The sequence below is a fragment of the Rhincodon typus genome, chromosome 11 (assembly GCF_021869965.1).
Source record: "Rhincodon typus isolate 14 chromosome 11, sRhiTyp1.1, whole genome shotgun sequence".
In the NCBI taxonomy this organism is placed as follows: domain Eukaryota; kingdom Metazoa; phylum Chordata; class Chondrichthyes; order Orectolobiformes; family Rhincodontidae; genus Rhincodon; species Rhincodon typus.
Window position 1 is genome coordinate 64,667,523 of NC_063342.1, and position 17,955 is coordinate 64,685,477.

The window sequence follows — 17,955 nt, forward strand, 5'->3', positions numbered from 1 at the left end:
TATGGTCAAAAATTAACCCATTGAAAGCACAAGTGCCTTGGTCTGCGCTGATGCCTCAAGCAAGACCAAATCCGATTACCTGTTTTCTTTTAATTTGTAGTTTGTGGTACCTCCTTTCTGCTGCTGCCTTTACCTTTCTTGAAAATAATTTTTCGGTTGGGCAATACCTTAGATGTTCTAGATTTGAAAGGTGTTCTATAAATGTGTAAAGTGTTTGTTCTTTTTATTTTCTTTTTGTGTGCCACATATTGATGCAGATGAGTGCTTATTTGTGGTAAGAGTAATGTGGCATGTCTCCAGAGGCTTGTATGGTTTCTGTTTCTCAAGTGAGTAAATATCTCCAGTTTTTCCAAGAAAAAAAATTGTGCTTGAAGTAATTTGAGATTACTTGCAATAATTGGTGTCAGGTATGGGTTGATATATCTCAGTATATGGTTTCTATACAAGATATCTTGAACTTAAACTGGAGATTTTGTTCGCTTTAAACTTGAATCTTCTGTGATTGCAAAAGTAATGGTGTAGTCTGGAAGCAACAGATAAAGCCACAGCAAGTAAGTCCTTTCAGCCAGCAATAGCTCACAAGGTTTCTTATTTTTCTCCCCTTGTCTCACTTGATGTATTAGTACAAGGTATTTAACACTTGGATCGGATTATGATGCAAACTGAGCGATTTATTTACACATCTGTGTAAGGAGCTGTCAAGGAGAGAAAAGATTTAGAATCAATTTAATCTGAATTTGTCTTGTGGCAATTGATGGTCATAAAATTGAATTAAATCTAAAACATACTCTTAGGTATATGCTGCATTAAACAGAACCCACTTCTTTTCAGTGCTCAAGGCTCGAATAATTCTGATCAGAATAACTAGAGATTTGGATATCATTAAAACTGACATGAAAAATAAGAAAACTCTGTCTTTGCAAGTGAAATTTCTTATTGACTGCATCAGTGCCATCTACAGGTGTTTGAGAAGGGAATGATTTAAACTAAATGGCAAAAAAACTAAAACTGACAAGAAATATAAGGTGGTATAGTAATTCAGATGACTGAGAACATACTTTTGAATCTTTGCGAAAAAGTTATTTTTGCATGGGGCAAGGGAGAGAAAACAACCTTGCTTTTTTGAACGCAAGCATTGTCCTTTTTACAGTCCTTTTAATGCTTTCTCCAGCTTTTTCTCATCAATCCAGATAATTTTTGTTGAAGAGGACAGTAAAGCAGAGGAGTATATCATTGATCTTTATAGGTTTATCAGAAAAAGGAAACATTAACCCAGCAGTTCTAAAGATAATTGGTGAGCTGTTAAAATCTCAAGTCCTAACAATTTGTATGATAGCCTTTTTGAAGGTATTGATTGGATGCGCTTATTTAGTGGATATTTATTGACCTTTACTTTGATTCTGTTCAATTGAATGTATTGTTATTGAATGTTTTAAATTGTTTCTTGAAATGATTCCTGCTGTTTGTTTACCTCCATAACTTTTAGCTATTTTCTCAATCAACCTTAGTCACTTACTCCCGTACCTGTATAATTGTCTTTACATTTCAGATTCTGATTTATGATTAGAGTATGTCACTTTCAAATTTAACAAATGGAATTCAGTAATATCACGATTAAAATAGCTTTGTGCCTAGTCAATTTCATAATCTGTTGTTCTAAGAAGCTGTCACAAAAGCATTTTACAAATGCATTCTCTTGATTGCCATTTATGTCATGCTACCATAATCTATTGGGTTACCAGGACCATTATCATTTCCTATGACCCTTACACAATAAACTAAATCTCCTCATCTTGAATTAAATTGTCTCTTACATGCTCTTATGTAATGTTTGAGTTCTGATTTTGTTTTTGCAGAGACTCTTATTTAATGAAAATCTGTCTTTCTCGATGCAAAGCATTCAAATATGCAGGAAAAAACATCTATTTAATAATCGTATATTCTGGAGCAGAAGAACTGTCACAAAGAACAGAAGGCTGTTTAAGATTTCACTCAAAGTCTAGTTGATAAGGACTATAATCATCCAACCACCTGGAGTAAATATCTGGATTATTAACTAAACCTTTAATAGCACTTCTTCAATCGCCATATGGTTTCATTCACAGAATCAGTTATTGACAGTACTTTGTTATGGAGAAGGGGAGGTTGAGTCAAAGAAAATCCCTGATATTCACTTTATAAGTAACAACTGACACTTAATTTGTTCACCTGTTATGGTTAAATAAATAAACAGAATTATTAACAAACTAAACAATTCCCCCTTAACTACAAACTATTCCCTAATGGAAGTAAATTCTACTGGTATTCTGTTCCAATAAAAACAAGTCCCACTTAGATAAACCCAAGTAATAAGAAAATAAATTAGAATTTAGGCATGTAGACTCTGAGAGACTTTCTTCCATTGATCCGGCTCTCGGATGTTTTCTGTGTGAAGTCTTCTGTGAGAACGCTTAGCGAGAAGTGTGGTGGTACCTTTTCTAGATAGATGGTGCTTTCTTAGAGAGCTTAGCGATTTCTTGTGAGAGCTAGATGCTTATTTCTCTGGTGGCGGTTCGCTCTCACACCGATTCTCAAAAAATCCTCTCTTTATATACCTTGAATGACATCAATTTTCTTACAATAGCATTAATATGAGGTTGTCAAAGCCAACTTATCTTAAATTCAATTGGCTTTCAATCGCTAAGAGCTTGTTTTAAATTATTTGGCTGATTCCAGCTAGTTGCTAAAACATTAAAACAAGCCTAAGGTTTCCAATCAGACAGCCAATTGATCCATGTTTCAATTTCAGAAGTGGCTATACATCTTCAGCTAGTAGAGACACTTTTTTATTTTCCTGTGTAAATCTCTTAAGCTTATCATAGAATCCCTACATTGTGGAAACAGGCCCTTCGGCCCAACAAGTCCACACCGACCCTTGGAGCATCCCACCCAGACCCATCCCCCTATAACCCACCTAATCTACAGACCAGTGAACACTACAGGCAATTTAGCTTAGCCAATCCACCTAACCTGCACATCTTCGGACTGTGGGAGGAAACCGGAGTACCCGGAGGAAACCCACGCAGGCCCTGAGAGAATGTGCAAACTCCACACAGACAGTCGCCCGAGGGTGGAATTGAACCTGGTCCCTGGCACTGTGAGGCAGCAGTGCTTTAGAAAAGCACTTTATCTCTTAAAGCAACCGAGGACTCTTCCATCCTATCATTTTTACCAACAATTCTAGCGTTCTGCCTTCCAATTCACGAGTACTCTACACAACTTCATAACACCCCCCCGCCCCCAACCAAAGAATAAATGAACCATCATTATGAAAAGATGGCTTCACTTTTTTTTTCTCTAAATCTTAATGCCGTTATCGTGAAATACATAGGTCAGTAATCTAAAGTTACACATTTCATACTAATTCTGCATACATATATAACATTGGACCAGTACTATTCAATGTTGTACACTTTTTTTAAAACCTGTGGTAGCGCATTTGCAATAACATTTTTACGACCTGCAGCATGTACAATCTATAAATTAAATGCTTGTAACATAAGACTCCAACGAAATAGTCTTGTATTCTTGTCCTTAAATCTTTACAAAAAAAGTGAGAGGATTGTAGTCAGTATGCACAACTGTCTCTGAAACATTGTTTGTATCATAAATATTAAAATGTTGTCAGGCCAGTACTAAACTCAATAACTCTCTCTCTTCCAATGGTGGATATTGAGTTTCTTTGAAAAATAATTGATTGGCCTTTCAATTCTGTAATCATCCTCCTGCATCAACACAGTTCCAACCCTAGCATTGCTTGTGTCGATAGCAACTTTAAAGAGTTTCAAGATATTTGGTGTACCTAAAACTGGCTTTTAAATTCTGAAATGCCACCTGGCATTGTTCTGTCCACCAAAATTTCATGTTTAGCAAATCCGTCAGCGGTGCCACCATGCTACTAAAGTTTGGTACAAACTTCTGGTGGAATCTGCTCAGTCCCAAAATTCGATGCACCTCTTTCTTTGAGGATGGTCTTAGGAATTCGTCAATGGCCTTTGTCTTCACATTCCTTGCGGTCATCCTTCTATGCCCAATGTTGTGTCCCAAGAACATCACTTCTGCCTTTGCGAATTCGCTAAATTTATAACCAGTTTTGCCTCCTGTCATTTTTCAGAGAGCTCCGCCAAATGTACCATGTGATCTTTCCACAAACGGTTAAAGATCACTAATTAGTTATTCCTGCCACAATTCCGTCCATAAGTAAGTCTAACTTTGTGATGCAAGTGGCTTGTCCAACTTATTCCACATAGTCCTCCAGCCTTAGAATTGGGGATGAGTCTGACTTAGTTAAGGCATTGACCTTCCAATAATCCACACAGAATTGTTGAGTACAATCAGGTTTGGGAACCAGTTGATGAACTCCACTCTCTTTTTGACTCTGCTCAATCCTGTCTTCTTGGAGCGTTATTTCCACTTCCTTCTGTACCTGTGTGGCTTTAAGAGGATTAAGTCTCTAGGGATGTTGTTTTATTAGAACAGCATTCCCTACTTCAACCTTTTGTACTTGAATATAAGTCCTCTCCATTCTATTTCTATATATGTCCTCATATTGCTGCAACAGGCCTTGCAATTCACTTCTCTGTTCCACAGACAGAGAACTCTCTATTTTATCCCATTCTCCAAGAACTTCCTCAATATTTAACTTATTTTGAGGAACATCAAAATCCAAAGCATCCGGATTTGATCGCTCACTCTGAGGCACGGTAACTAATACCTGTTTCTCCCCTTGTCCCTGTCATAATAAGGTTTCGGCATATTCACATGAAATACCCATTTAAATTTTTTTCCTATCTGGCATCTTTACCAGATAATTCACCTGACTCACTACTTCTCCGTCTGATAAGGACCACTAAACTTTGCTTTGAAGGGATGTCCTAACACTGGTAACAGCACCAATACATTATCCCTGCAGGCAAACATACAAATTTTAGACTTCTTATCTGCTTCTTGCTTCATTATGTGCCGTGCGTCCGTCAAATGTTGTCTAGCTAATTCACCTATTCTGTTTAAACTTTCTCTCAATTCAGATACATAATCCAACTGTGAGATCTCTGACTTCAGACCTATTAACTTTTCCTTAATTAATTTTAAAGGCCCTCTTAGTTTGTGTCCAAATATCAACTCAAATGGAGTAAACTGAGCCGATACAGTTGGGGCATCTCTAATGGCAAACAATATAAATGGATACCTTTATCCTAATCACTTGGGTAATCCTGGCAATAAGCCCTCAGCATTGTCTTTAGGGTCTGATGCCATCTTTCCGATGCTCCCTGGGATTCAGGATGGTGTTCACTTGATTTAAAGTGTTGGATGCCTAAACTATCTCTGACCTCCTTAAATAGTTTGGCAGTCAAATTGGACCCTTGGTCTGACTGAATCTTCCTGGGAATCTTCCTGAATCGTCCATAACAGGTAAAGAAAGCAAGCAACTCTTCCACAACCTTTTCTGCCTTAACATTCCATAATGGAATTGCCTCCAGAAATCTGGTAGACACATTCATTATGGTCAGCAAATACTGGTTTCCCGTTTTAGTTTTAGGGAGGGGACCTATACAATCAGACATAACCGGCATGAAAGGTTCTTAAATTGTAGGAATTGTAATCAAAGACGCTGGTTTTATTACTGACTGTGGCTTTCCTACCATTTGACACATATGATAGGTATAGGAAAATTCAACCACATCCTTATGTAATTCAGGCCAATAGAAATGCTTTTGTATCTTAACCTAAGTCTTCCTCACTCCTAGATGACCACCTACAGGTAATTCATATGCTGCCCGTAATAATTCCTGTCTATATACTATTAGGCAACACAATCTGGTGCACTTCCGCCCATTTCTCCTCTGCATCAACCTGCCGCAGTCTCCATTTTCACCTTAGGATTTTATCCTTAAGATAATAACATTCAGGAATACATTCTGATTCCTTTTGAGTAGGCTTTATGATATAAACCTTTTTATTGTCTTATCTTTTTGTTGTAACTCCATTAATCTTTCAGAACTAAACACCTCTGCCTGATCCTCCACCTGTTCAGGTTTTTCCTTTACCATTTCATCAAACAGGATGTCAGCTAACTGGACTTCAACTCCTTCATTTTTCTCTTTTGGTTTTTTCCTTCTTGCTGTAACTTATGACTGTGGGATCTTGTTACCACACAGTCCAGAAAAATTCCAGGGTATTTTCGTTTTAACTCCTCAGTTCCCTGGTTTTCCTTTGGCTTCTCCACTACAAGTGACATCACTCCCGCCTTTGATCCTGCTAGGGTGTTTCCAAAAACAAACTTTATTCCTGGAGTAGAAATCCTTTCAATCACTCCACTGTCACTTCCTCAGTCTTGATTGGACTTTCCTACCTGATCTTATACAGGGGACCACTAAATCTCTATTTACTCCACAGATTACCACTGTCTTGGGTAACATTTCAGAAAGAGTGCAAATACTTTGATCTCTTACTATTAGAGACTGGTTAGTGCTCATATCGCTCAATATTTTAACTATTTTAACTTCTTTACCTTCTTCCCCCCCCATTCTTCCTGAATAAACCTTACCCACAAAGGCAAAGACTTTGTAGAGATCGGACGCTATCTTACTATCCAGCCCTTGACTCTCTTGCACTCCTTGACTACTTCTGGGGTTTCATTCACTACCTCAAATAATCCCACTGGTTTAGGCTCTTTTACCACATCTATTTTTCCCCTGTGCCTTTCTTAAACCACGGCACTGTGACTTTGTGTCCCACTCCATTATAATGAAAACACTTGAAGCCTTTCACCTCCTTTTCACCCTGTTGGGTTTCTTTTCTCCACCTGTGGTAAACTGTTCCTAGTGTGATTTTTTTTTTTAAATTTGAAAGATCTCCCTTTTTCCCAATTTCTATCCCTCATGGAATGAAATTGCTGTCAGAAGCTGGATTTTGATTTATGCACTAATGCGTATTCATCCGTCATCTCAGCAGCTCTTCTCGCCATTTTGACTTTCTGTTCCTTAACATGAGTTCTTATTTCTGGAAGTGACTTTTTGAACTCTTCCAGCAGAATAATCTCTTTAGCACCCTCGTATGTATTCTCTATCTTTAATGGTTTCACCCATCTATTGAAGTTGCTGTGTTTAATTCTTCCAAACTCGATGTAAGTCTGACCTGGTTCCTTCCTCATATTTCTGAGCCATTGTCTATATGCTCCTGGTACCAATTCGTAGGCACTCCAGATAGCTTGTTTAACATCTTCATAATCCCTTGACACCTCATCAGTGTTGCAAACACCTCATTAGCCCTGCCACTTGGTCTCATTTAACATTATCCACCCAGACTCTGGCCAATTCATCTGCCTAGCCAATTTCTCAAAGGAAATAAAAAAGGCTTCTACATCTTCTTAATTGAATGTTGGTAATGTTTGGACATATTTGTATGTACCCCTACCAGGCTTTTGGCTACGATGATTTGCTCACCCTCACTACTATATTGTACTTTTCCTTCTGCCATTTTGAAGTCTTTTTGCTTCTAGTTCCAACTTCATCATCTTTTTCGAGTGAATCTATCTTGAATTGCCGTCAATGCCAGCATATTCTTTTTTAAGTATATCTTAGTGGCACCAAAACTATAAATAGTACTCCAGATATGGCCTCGCCAACGTCTTATACAGTTACAGTAAGACTTGCCTCTTTAAACTCCTGGCCCCTAGCAATAAGACTCAAAATTCAGTCTGCCTCCTTAATTATTTGCTGCAACTGCATGGTAACTGTTTGTATTTCATGCAGAAAATTTCCTAGATCCCCATATGCTGCATTTTTTTGATATCAGTTTCAGTTTAAATAGTCTGCCTTCTGATTCTTCCTACCAAAGTACATAACCTCACACTTTCCTACTTTAAACTCTGTCTTCCAAGTTTTGCCCAACTTACTTGTATCCTCTTAGAGACTCATTGTATCCTCATTACAACATTCCCTCCCACCTGTTTTTGTTTCACTTGCAAATTTGGATAAATTATACTCTGGCTCTATCCTCTAACTCATTCATATAAATAGAAAATAATTGAGGCCCGAGGACTGTGCATTGTTGCACTCGAATCTATTTGTTTTTCAAGCTGAGAAAGAGCCATTAATCTTGTGTCAGTCTTCAGTGTTTTACTCAGTTCTCAATCCATGCTAATACATTACCCCTTATACTACCCCAGTGGGTTCAGTGAGTTGTGGAATATATTGACCAATATATCCACTATGCCCGCAGTCACTTTCTTTTAAAATCTTTGAATGTAAGTCATCAAGTCCTGGTGATTTTGTCTCCTATCAGATCAATTTGTTTGTCAACTACTTTGTTCCTCATGGTAAAAATTATTACAAGAGGTTTTCTCCCATTGGCACCTTGCTTATCTGACATCTTTGGGATGTTTATGGTGACAAATCAAATTGTCACATGCAAGGACTTGATATATCTTCTGTTTACATTGCATGTTTAGATGGAGTCCTTTTTTATTGTTATAGTTTGTTTGGCCTCTGAATGTTGGAATTTTTTGTGTGCACATTAAAATTTATCATCAAAGGGAGGGATATTAAGCTTGCAGTGGAACACTTCATTTGTGGCATTGAAATCAAACTTTGTCAAAGATGCATTGACATAGAGTGAAGATGTATTGTGGCCCAACCACAGCCTCAAAATATTTATCACATATCACTGGATTATTTTGTTTCCTCTTGAGTGGTAAGTGAGATTGCAAGTAAAGGCAGTTTTGTACATTTACAGAGACTGCTTATGGTGCCTGTACATTCTATAGCAAACTTATTATTTGTGCAAGTAAATGGAGCCCAAGGAAAATGGAAGAGGCATGTAATGGACAGAGAGGAACTGTTTTCAGAGTTTATACATTTTAACCACTGTTTGGTATTACATTAAAAATTCTCAAATTTGTCTTCACACTCTTAACCAAGAAACGTTAAATATGCTGAGTGGTCTTTTTCAGTACAAATCAATTTATTGCTGTATGCCATTAAAATTATCAGAGTTTTAAAAAACTTTGTTAATTTTTAAAAATATGCTTTATAAGTTGAAGGAATTGGCAATTTTTATCGAAAGGTTTGGATCAGTTTGATAATGAATCACTATACCACTGGTGAAGCTAAATCTGGCAGCTCTGTTGAGTCAATTTCCTGAATAGGGAAGTCTAAAGTTTGTTATTAGAAAAGAATGCTGATCTAAGCAGAGCAGGGGTCATTAGAACTGAGCTGGGTTTTCAGCTACAAGAAAAGGGAATAAATTAGGTGGAGTTCTTGTTCTTCCAATCTAATGGCCTCTGGTAGAAAGTTGAAATGTTTGAATGCTGACAATGCATGACTATGGTTTGGTTTGTCTATGTTCCTCTCAAGGTCAAACAAACCTTGATTGCTATCGGCGTACAGTGGCTACTAGGGCTGTTTTGTGTAACAGTGTTCTAACATGTCATTGCATGCAGCAGAAAACAAAACAACTTCAATTTATACAACACCTTTAATGACTTTACATCACTAAGAAATATCATCATGATTGTAATGAATGGCAGTCACTCTACATAAAGCAAGCTCCTACACAAATGGGCACCTAACTGGCTTGTAGGTTTTAATTGAATGACAAATGTTGGCCAGATCACTGAGATGACTCTTACGCTCCTCTTTGAATTGGATCATGAGATTTTTCATATCAATCTGACAAGGCCTTGATTTAGGTTCTCCTATGGAAGTTGCTTCTGACTGCACAAGTACTGCACTGAGAGTCAGCATGTTACCTGTGAGCCAAGGCTAACACGAAGAGTCATACATTTTAGAGAATGTTTTCAAATATATCGTGTAGCGTTACCAACTGAGCCAAGAATGATTTCCAAGGAGAAAATGTGTAAAGTTGGGGGGGGAGAAAAAATTTGTGAAGGAAGTTAAAAGAATTGTGAACTTGTAAGGTATTTTTAGTAACTTCAGGTACAAGACTCAGACATGAAATGTAGGACAAAACATATTGGGGAGACTGGGAGAAGTAGAAGTGCAAGTAAGGGATGGCATGAATTTTGTAAGTAAAAATAACAGGGAAGTTAATGGGATATTAAGTGTGTTTTAAACACAGAAAAATATGGAATCAAAAATCACCGTACGCATCAGTGAAGTCACGCCATGGAATTAATGTTGTACTAAATCCATTTTAGAGATATTCAGATGGAATCTCTTTTTCAATCCCTTTGTCAATGTTTTAATCAGTTGATTGTCCTGAGAAATTTGTTATGCTAGCACTATGCCTAGTTATTCCAGTCTGCACAATTCAGAGTGACTCCAGTTTCTGCTATGTTTTACCTGAGATAGTATAGTAGATTCATAGTCATAGAGATGTACAGCAGGGAAACCGACCCTTTGGTCCAACTTGTCTGTGCTGACCAGATATTCTAAATAAACCTAGTCCCATCTGCCAGCATTTGGCCTATCTCCCTCTAAACCCTTCCTATTCATATACCCATCCAGATGCCTTTTTAAATGTTGTAATTGTACCAGTGTCCTCCACTTCCTCTGGCAGCTCATATATGGATATGCACCACCCTCTGCGTGAAAAAGTTGTCTCTCGCGTCCTTTTCAAGTCTTTCCCCTCTCACCTGAAACCTATGCCGTCTGGTTTTGGACTCCCCCACCCCTGGGAAAAGACTTTGTCTATTTACCCTCTCCATGCTAGTCACGTTTTTATAAACTTCTATAAGGTTACCCCTCAGCCTCCGACCCTCCAGGGAAAATAGCCCCAGCCTATTCAGCTTCTCCTTTAGAGCTCAAACCCTCCAATCCTGGCAACATCCTCGTAAATCTTTTCTGAACCCTTTCAAGTTTCACAACATCCTTCCCATAGCAGGGAGACCAGAATTGCAAGTAGTATTCCAAAAGTGGCCTAACCAAAGCCCTGTACAGCAACAACATGACCTCCCAACTGTAATACTCGTTGCACTAACCAATAAAGGCAAGCAATCCAAATGCCGCCTTCACGTTCCTGTCAACCTGCGACTCCACTTTAAGGAACTATGAGCCTGCACTCCAAGGCCTGCTTGTTCAGCAACACTGACCAGAACTTTACCATTGAGTGTATGAATCCTGCCTTGATTTGCCTTTCCAAAATTGTCTGAATTAACCTCTATCTGCCACTCGTCAGCCCATTGGCCCATCTGATCAAGATCCCTTTGTACTCTGAGGTAACCTTCTTTGCTGTCCACTGTGCCTCCAGTAATAGAGGATCCTATGCAAAGATATGTAGTAATAAGTAAAAATATATCCAGAAGGAAATTGAACAAATTCTACTTTGATATTGGTTTCATACTATTAATGATATCTTCTTAAACTTCCATATTACCATCTCTCTAACACTATTTGTATTTGGGATCAAATTGAACCATGATATGCATACTTGGCAAACTATATTCATCTGTTTTGTCAGAATATATTTGTATTGTCCATGAAAAAAAACCTTCCATCCTATATGGGCCTTCTTACACTCTGAATTTTGTTTCCTCAGCTGAAAAAATTAGATCAAGAAGATGTCAAGTGGCATTTAGTTATGCACCTCAGAATGAAGATGAACTGGAGCTGAAAATCGGTGAAATAATTGAAGTACTTGGTGAAGTATGTATAAGATATTAGCGCATGAATAATGGTGTGGTGTGACTTTAATTTCAAATATTTGAGGAATAGTTAATGATTAATTTTGTACAATTTTATAAATTTTAACTTTGGATTTGTGAAAGCTTGAAAGGATCACTTGTTTGATAATGAGATGCCAGAAACTCTGGTGCTGAAAGATTTAGGGATCCATTTGTTGAAATCACTAAACATTGGTGAATATGTATCTTAAAAATTAAGGCTAATGATATCTTAGTATTTATCTCAAGGGATCTGGAATTTAATGGGGTGAAAGTTATGATACAGGTGTGTAAAGTGTTGGGTAGTGCTATGTCCATTTCTATAAACCTTAGCTCAGTCATCATATCGTCAACTTGGAGAAGGTGCAGTGCAGATTCACCAGAATCATACCAGTGGATTAAAATGTTAAATTGGGAGAACAGTTTCCCTGGATTATGCTGGTATTCCCTCAAGTGAAAAAGATTGAGGTAACATAATTGAGATGATTAAACACATGAACAGAAATGGAAATGCTCAGCAGGTATCAATATTTCAGAGCAGACCACCAAATTTATGTTACAATTTGGCTAGGGACCAGTGACTTCTTTAACGCAGACAAAGTGAGCCATCCAGGACTTGCTAAGAGAATAAAGCCACAAGATTCCACAGTTTTCAACAAACAACATAAGGTTAACTATATAACTTAGAACTGTAATACAATCTATACCATGTATACACACAACTTCCAGAATTAACAACCAGAATTAACTTGAGAGAAATAAGGATAACAGAAACTCTGGTCAGGTACCTCACAGTGCACATCAGACAGAAAATGTAATCCAGACACGTTCAATGGACTTCTCAGCAATCTTCCTACCAGCTCCCCCCACAAACCCCTGCTCACCACTGCCGAAAAAGAGATCAGAAACAAAAAAAAACTGAAGGAACTGTGGTTGCTGGCAATCAGAAATAAAAACGGAAATTGCTGAAAAATCTCAGCAGTTCTGGCAGCATCTGTGGAGAGAAATTGGAGTTAATCTTTCGGGTCTAGTGACCCTTCTTCGGAACTTCTAGGAAAAAGTTGTTTTTTGTGTAGAAGATAGGGAGTGGGGAGGGGTGAGCAGATGGAGATAGAGCTCAAAAAGAGAGAAAAACAGACAAAGGAATGGGTAATGGTCAGCCTTGGAGAATGAATAGCTGCTACTGGGGACTATCCGTGTGCAAGTATGACTCCAACCTTCCTGTAGCTAGTCATTTTAACACAGCTTCCAGCTTGCGTGCCACTTGTCTGTCTTTGGCATGCTGCAATGCTCCAGCGAATCACAGTGTAAAGTGGAGAACCAACATCCCATCTTCAAACAAGGCACTTTACAACCTTCTGGGCTCAATACTGATTTTAACAGCTTCAAATTGTGACCCCATTTCTACTCTTCCTTTCAGCTTTGCTTGTTACGTTCTCTGTCATCATGTCCTCTTTCCCCTCCCCCAGCTCCAGTGGGACTGTCTTTTCTTTCCGGTCTGGCTGTTAGACACACCATTGTTCTGCCAGTCTCACATTCCGATCACTTAATCTGAACTACCGACATCGTTTCTCCCCCAGCACTCCAACCATGCACCCCGCCATTGCATAAATGCTACCCACACCACACTTCAGTTCAACTCTGAAGACTCCTGTTGACTTGAAATGTTAGCTTGCTTTCTCTCCATGGATGCTGCCTGACCCACTGTAATCTCCAGGCATGTTTTGTTTTCGGTGACTAACCATGGGTTGTCAGTAATAGCAGACCATGTGAAATCAAGGTTTGGTGTATGGAGTTGAGGAAAGCATGGGGAAGGCTCACAAACCCAGAAATTGTTGGAACTCAATATTGAGTCCAGAGGCAGTAAAGTTCCCAAGTGGAAAATGAGGTGCTGTTCTTTCAACTTGCGCTGAGCTTGTCTGGAGTATTGCAGCAGGCCAGAGACAGATATGTTGGTCAGGGAACAAGGTGGTTTGTTGAAGTAGCAGGCAAGGGGAAGCTCAGGGTTTTTTTTTTTTGTGGACAGAATGCAAGCGGTCGTCCATTCTATGCTTTGTTTCCCCAGTCTAGAGGAGACCACATTTTGAGCAGCAACGCATTAGACTAGGTTGAGTGAAGTCCAGGTAAACCGCTGTTTCACCTGGAAGGTGTGTTTGCGCCCTTGGATACTGAGGAGGGAGGAAGTAATTGGGTAGGTGTTACACCTTCTATGGTTTCAGGGGAGGGTGACATAGGGCTGTTTGGGGGGGTGTGGTGTTAGGAGTGAAAGACAAAGTGGACAGGGTGTCCCTGAGGGAACAGTCCTTGTGGAAGGCTGATCAGGGAGTGGTGGGAAATATATGACTCGTGGCATTCCACTGGAGATGGAGGAAATGGTGGCTAATGATCCTTTGGATGTGTATGCTAGTGCGATGGTAGGTTCGGGCAAGGGGGACCCTATTGCTCTTGTGGGAGGAAAATGGAAACTGATGTTGAGGAAAGGGATGGAGGAGTCAGATGGACTAGGTGAAGCTGAGGGCAGGGTGGAAATTGGAAACAAAAATGATGAAATTTCTCAATTCTGGATGAGAGAGGGATGCAGCGCTGATCATATCACTCAATATATTGGAGAAAGAGTTCTGGGTGGGGCCTGGAATAGAACTGGAACAAGGAATGTTCCACGTACCCTAGAAAGAGACAGGTATAATTAGGGCCGATGCAGGTACCCATGGCTATTCCTTTGATCTGAAGAAAGTAAAATCAGTTAAAAGAGAAGTTGTTCAGGGTGAGGACAAGCTCGGCCAGCAGAGGAGGCTGGTTGTGGATGGGAATAGTTCAGGGCTTTCAGGGGATGCATGTGTAAAGGGATTGTATGTCCATGGTAAAGACGCATTTGGTGCCCACAAACTGGAAATTCTGAAACTGATGTAAAGTGTCAGAGGAATCGTGGAGACTGGACAAGGAGAGAAAAAAAACTAGTGAGGTAGGAAGAGAGGAGTTCTGTGGGGCAGGAGCAGGCAGAAACAAGGATGCTAGTGATACTGTGGGTCATTGGATCTCATTAAACTTTTATGAGGGATTCCAATGACTTCCCTCTCTCAAATATCTAATTTCAGAATTCCATCAAAATCCACTCCATTGCAGACTGTGTCAATGTCAACATTTGTTTATGTTCTGGTGGTCCATCTTTTCTTTCCTGGGATCATGCTGCACTGTATTAATGAAAACTGTACTCTAGCACTTGCACAAATCCAGTTTTTCAGCTAGCTTTACCAAGCCAGTACTGCCCCAGGATTTTATTCTGACTTCTCATCTGGCTCAGTTGCATCAGTTGTGAAGCTGTATGGATATCAGATGTCAGAACATTTGTATGACTTCTCTAAGTGATTTTCCACTGGAAGATGCGGACTTAGCTTTGAACCCTGCCTACTGAACAAGATTTGGATTGTAATGAATGGAGCAAGCCTGGAACTTTTGTGTCTCTATGATGTTCAGAGAGTCAGTGTGCCACTTTGTTAAAAGGAAATCTCAGTTCATAACAGGTTGTAATTTCTTAGATGTTTATATCAATTACCCAATTGGTGTTTTGAGCAGCTCATCTGAGTAACAAGTGAGCATAACATTTGCAAAGATTGTTCAGTTGAATCTAAAGTGATGAGTAGGAAATGCCATTTATTAAGCAGTATTTAAAGGTGCCAACCAGTAAAATGCAAAATGAAATTTAAGTTTTCGACATTTACTCTCATATTATCACCCCTTTCTCAAATGCACATAATTTATTTCAAAGTAACCATATATAAATAATAGAGAAGATAATAAAGATGAGGGGGAGATGGACGAATAAATGTCAATATCAAAAGTTTTTCCATGAAACATTTCATTATAGCCCTTATGCATTGAATGTCATGAAATTGCATGGTAGATAGAAACAATTCTTTGTTATAACTATTCTGTGATTCTGTACTTCAATTTTTCTCTTTCCCTTGCCTCCCAGCACGGCAGTCAAAATACATGCAGATAAAATAAAGCTGACATATAATGGCCAAGTTCAGTGTTAAAATGGCTGCAAATAGTGCATTTTAAAATTTCGTTCTATGAGCAAGGGATGTGGCCTGTAGAGTTCTGAATGAACCAGTGTTTTGCATTTTTGGGTTAGTAAAGGGGGCATTTTGCTTTTTGGAAAAAATATTTACCCTTGAGAAAATTAATGAAGATGATGAAGATCGCAGTGGTGGAAGGAAATAGGAGATAGCAAGCCACTACCCCCTAGCTGCATCCATCTTGCACCATCCCACACCCTTCTTCCCCCCTCCCAAAGTCCTGATGAAGGTGCAAACCCGAAACATCAACTTTCCTACTGCTCTGCTGCTTGACCTGCAGTGTTCCTCCACCTCCACACTGGATTGATTATAGCAAAATATCCGATGTAAGAAGGAAATGTAGCTTGAGGTCAAATGCTGCTGAGGGTTCAGAGTTCTAAGTTTATATTGCGATGATACTGGGGAATGATAGTGCAATTTCAGCTGAAGGAGGTTTGTCCTAACATAAGCCGAAAAAGTTAGGTTTGATTCTAGCAAAGTTGCAGAAAAATTTCTGTCAGTTGCCGCTTGATAGACAGGAATATGTCGCAGTTGTGGAATTCAAGTTGATCGTGAAATAAAGTTGGATGCCTGTATCTAATCCTGTGCTTACAGATAATATCACTGAAGGGAATAAAATGAGAGGAGTGAGGACACTCCCCATCTGTGCCTTTATAAACATGAGTACATAATGGGATCTTGACAGCTTAATAGCTGAGCTGAGACTAATCAACAGTGGCCAGTAATGCTGCAACAACACTGTTGGTGTACGGTTACAAGTCTGCAACAGAAAACTGATGCCTTCCAATTTCCTAGTACCAGGCATATCTTCTTTGGATCCAATTTAATCCAAAAGACATCCAGTTTAATCTTCCGTTTTCCCCTAACAAAAAGGCTATATTTAAAATTCTATTCTCCACTAAACTCTTGCTTTAAACCAACGCAAAATAATTGTATCAAGAAAATTAAGACCTCCAGTGTAACTTTGTAATATTCAGTTTCCACACTAGCTCATGTTCCTTTGGGTGAAGGAAAGATAGATTGGTTTATTGTTTGTGTCCATGGATTTAGCATGTATGTACACAGCAACTCTCTGCTCTTCTCTTGCCTTTTCTGAAATGTAACTGTTTACATTATCCATGGATAGTATGTTGAAATGGATAACATTTCATTCCATCTGATTGAAAGCTGTCCCCTACATAAAGATTGTTCGCCTTGTCTGACCAGGAAATACAGCTGGATATTTAATACAGTATGGTCCCAATAGTTGATTCATATAAAATGTTCCGGTAAAGTTAGAAGATCTTAATATTTTGGCTGGGTTCCAACCCTTGTGCTTCAGCTTGAGTCACTTGGTGAAGTTAACTCCATCCTTGGGGAGTTATCATGATAATTAGCTATCTGTTCGCAGGGCAACTGACTTAATTTACCCTTGCTTGTTAGTGGAAAGGACATTTTCTGACTTAAAATTTAGATTTAATGGGCGAATGTGTAACTATTTTGTTTATATAATGTATTATGTGTGTTTTATTTTAGGTTGAAGAAGGCTGGTGGGAAGGCATCCTCAATGGTAAAAGTGGAATGTTTCCATCAAATTTTATTAAAGAGCTTCCAGATGAACAAGAGGAAACAGCTAACACACACGATGATACCACAATAAAAACGAGTAGGTTCAGAAAATATGTTTCAGTGAAATTCATATTGTATATTCGCTATCTATTTCTAATTTGGAACATGTAGATAAATATGTACCTGTGTGCAGTAATGTGGTGGTCTGAAGATGCTTTCCTTCTGTGGTCTGAGTTTATTGCTTTATAAAAGATTATCGTTAATTGGTTTCTAGTTTTGCTTTAATAACGTTGTCTTTGTCTTTGGATATTTCCAGGTGATAACTGTTTTAGTATGTTAACTCTTCTAGTTAGTCCTCGGTTTCACCCTTGTTCGGATAACTTTCTGCTTCATTTTTTGTCTGCGACGTGTGCTTCTTATTTTTCTGACCATTCCACGACTATCTATTTCTGTGAAGAAATTAAATGTAAAAGTTCATGGTGATAATATGTAACACAAGGCAAAATTAAGCCTGTTTGATTTCTTTCAGCCTTCATGATCTGTGCTTATTCCCTTGTTGATGATGTGGAAAGGCTGTATGTGAAGGATAAAAAAAATTCCACACTGGAAAGAAAGTAATTGAACTATACAGGTCATGGTGCTGCAAAGTTTGATTTCAAACCTCTG

At 38.7% G+C, this 17,955-nt stretch overlaps 1 protein-coding gene across 1 annotated transcript in view; it reads left to right on the forward strand.

The window, feature by feature from the left end:
- LOC109930959 (SH3 domain-containing kinase-binding protein 1) overlaps positions 1 to 17,955 on the forward strand; it is a gene marked incomplete at its 5' end in the record, with an annotated part of 89,783 nt that overhangs the window by 21,772 nt on the left and 50,056 nt on the right. Inside the window, 2 exons of the mRNA XM_048602527.1 lie at positions 11,539 to 11,645; positions 17,257 to 17,386. Coding sequence (XP_048458484.1) covers positions 11,539 to 11,645; positions 17,257 to 17,386 — 237 coding nt within the window. The remainder of the gene's footprint in view (positions 1 to 11,538; positions 11,646 to 17,256; positions 17,387 to 17,955) is intronic.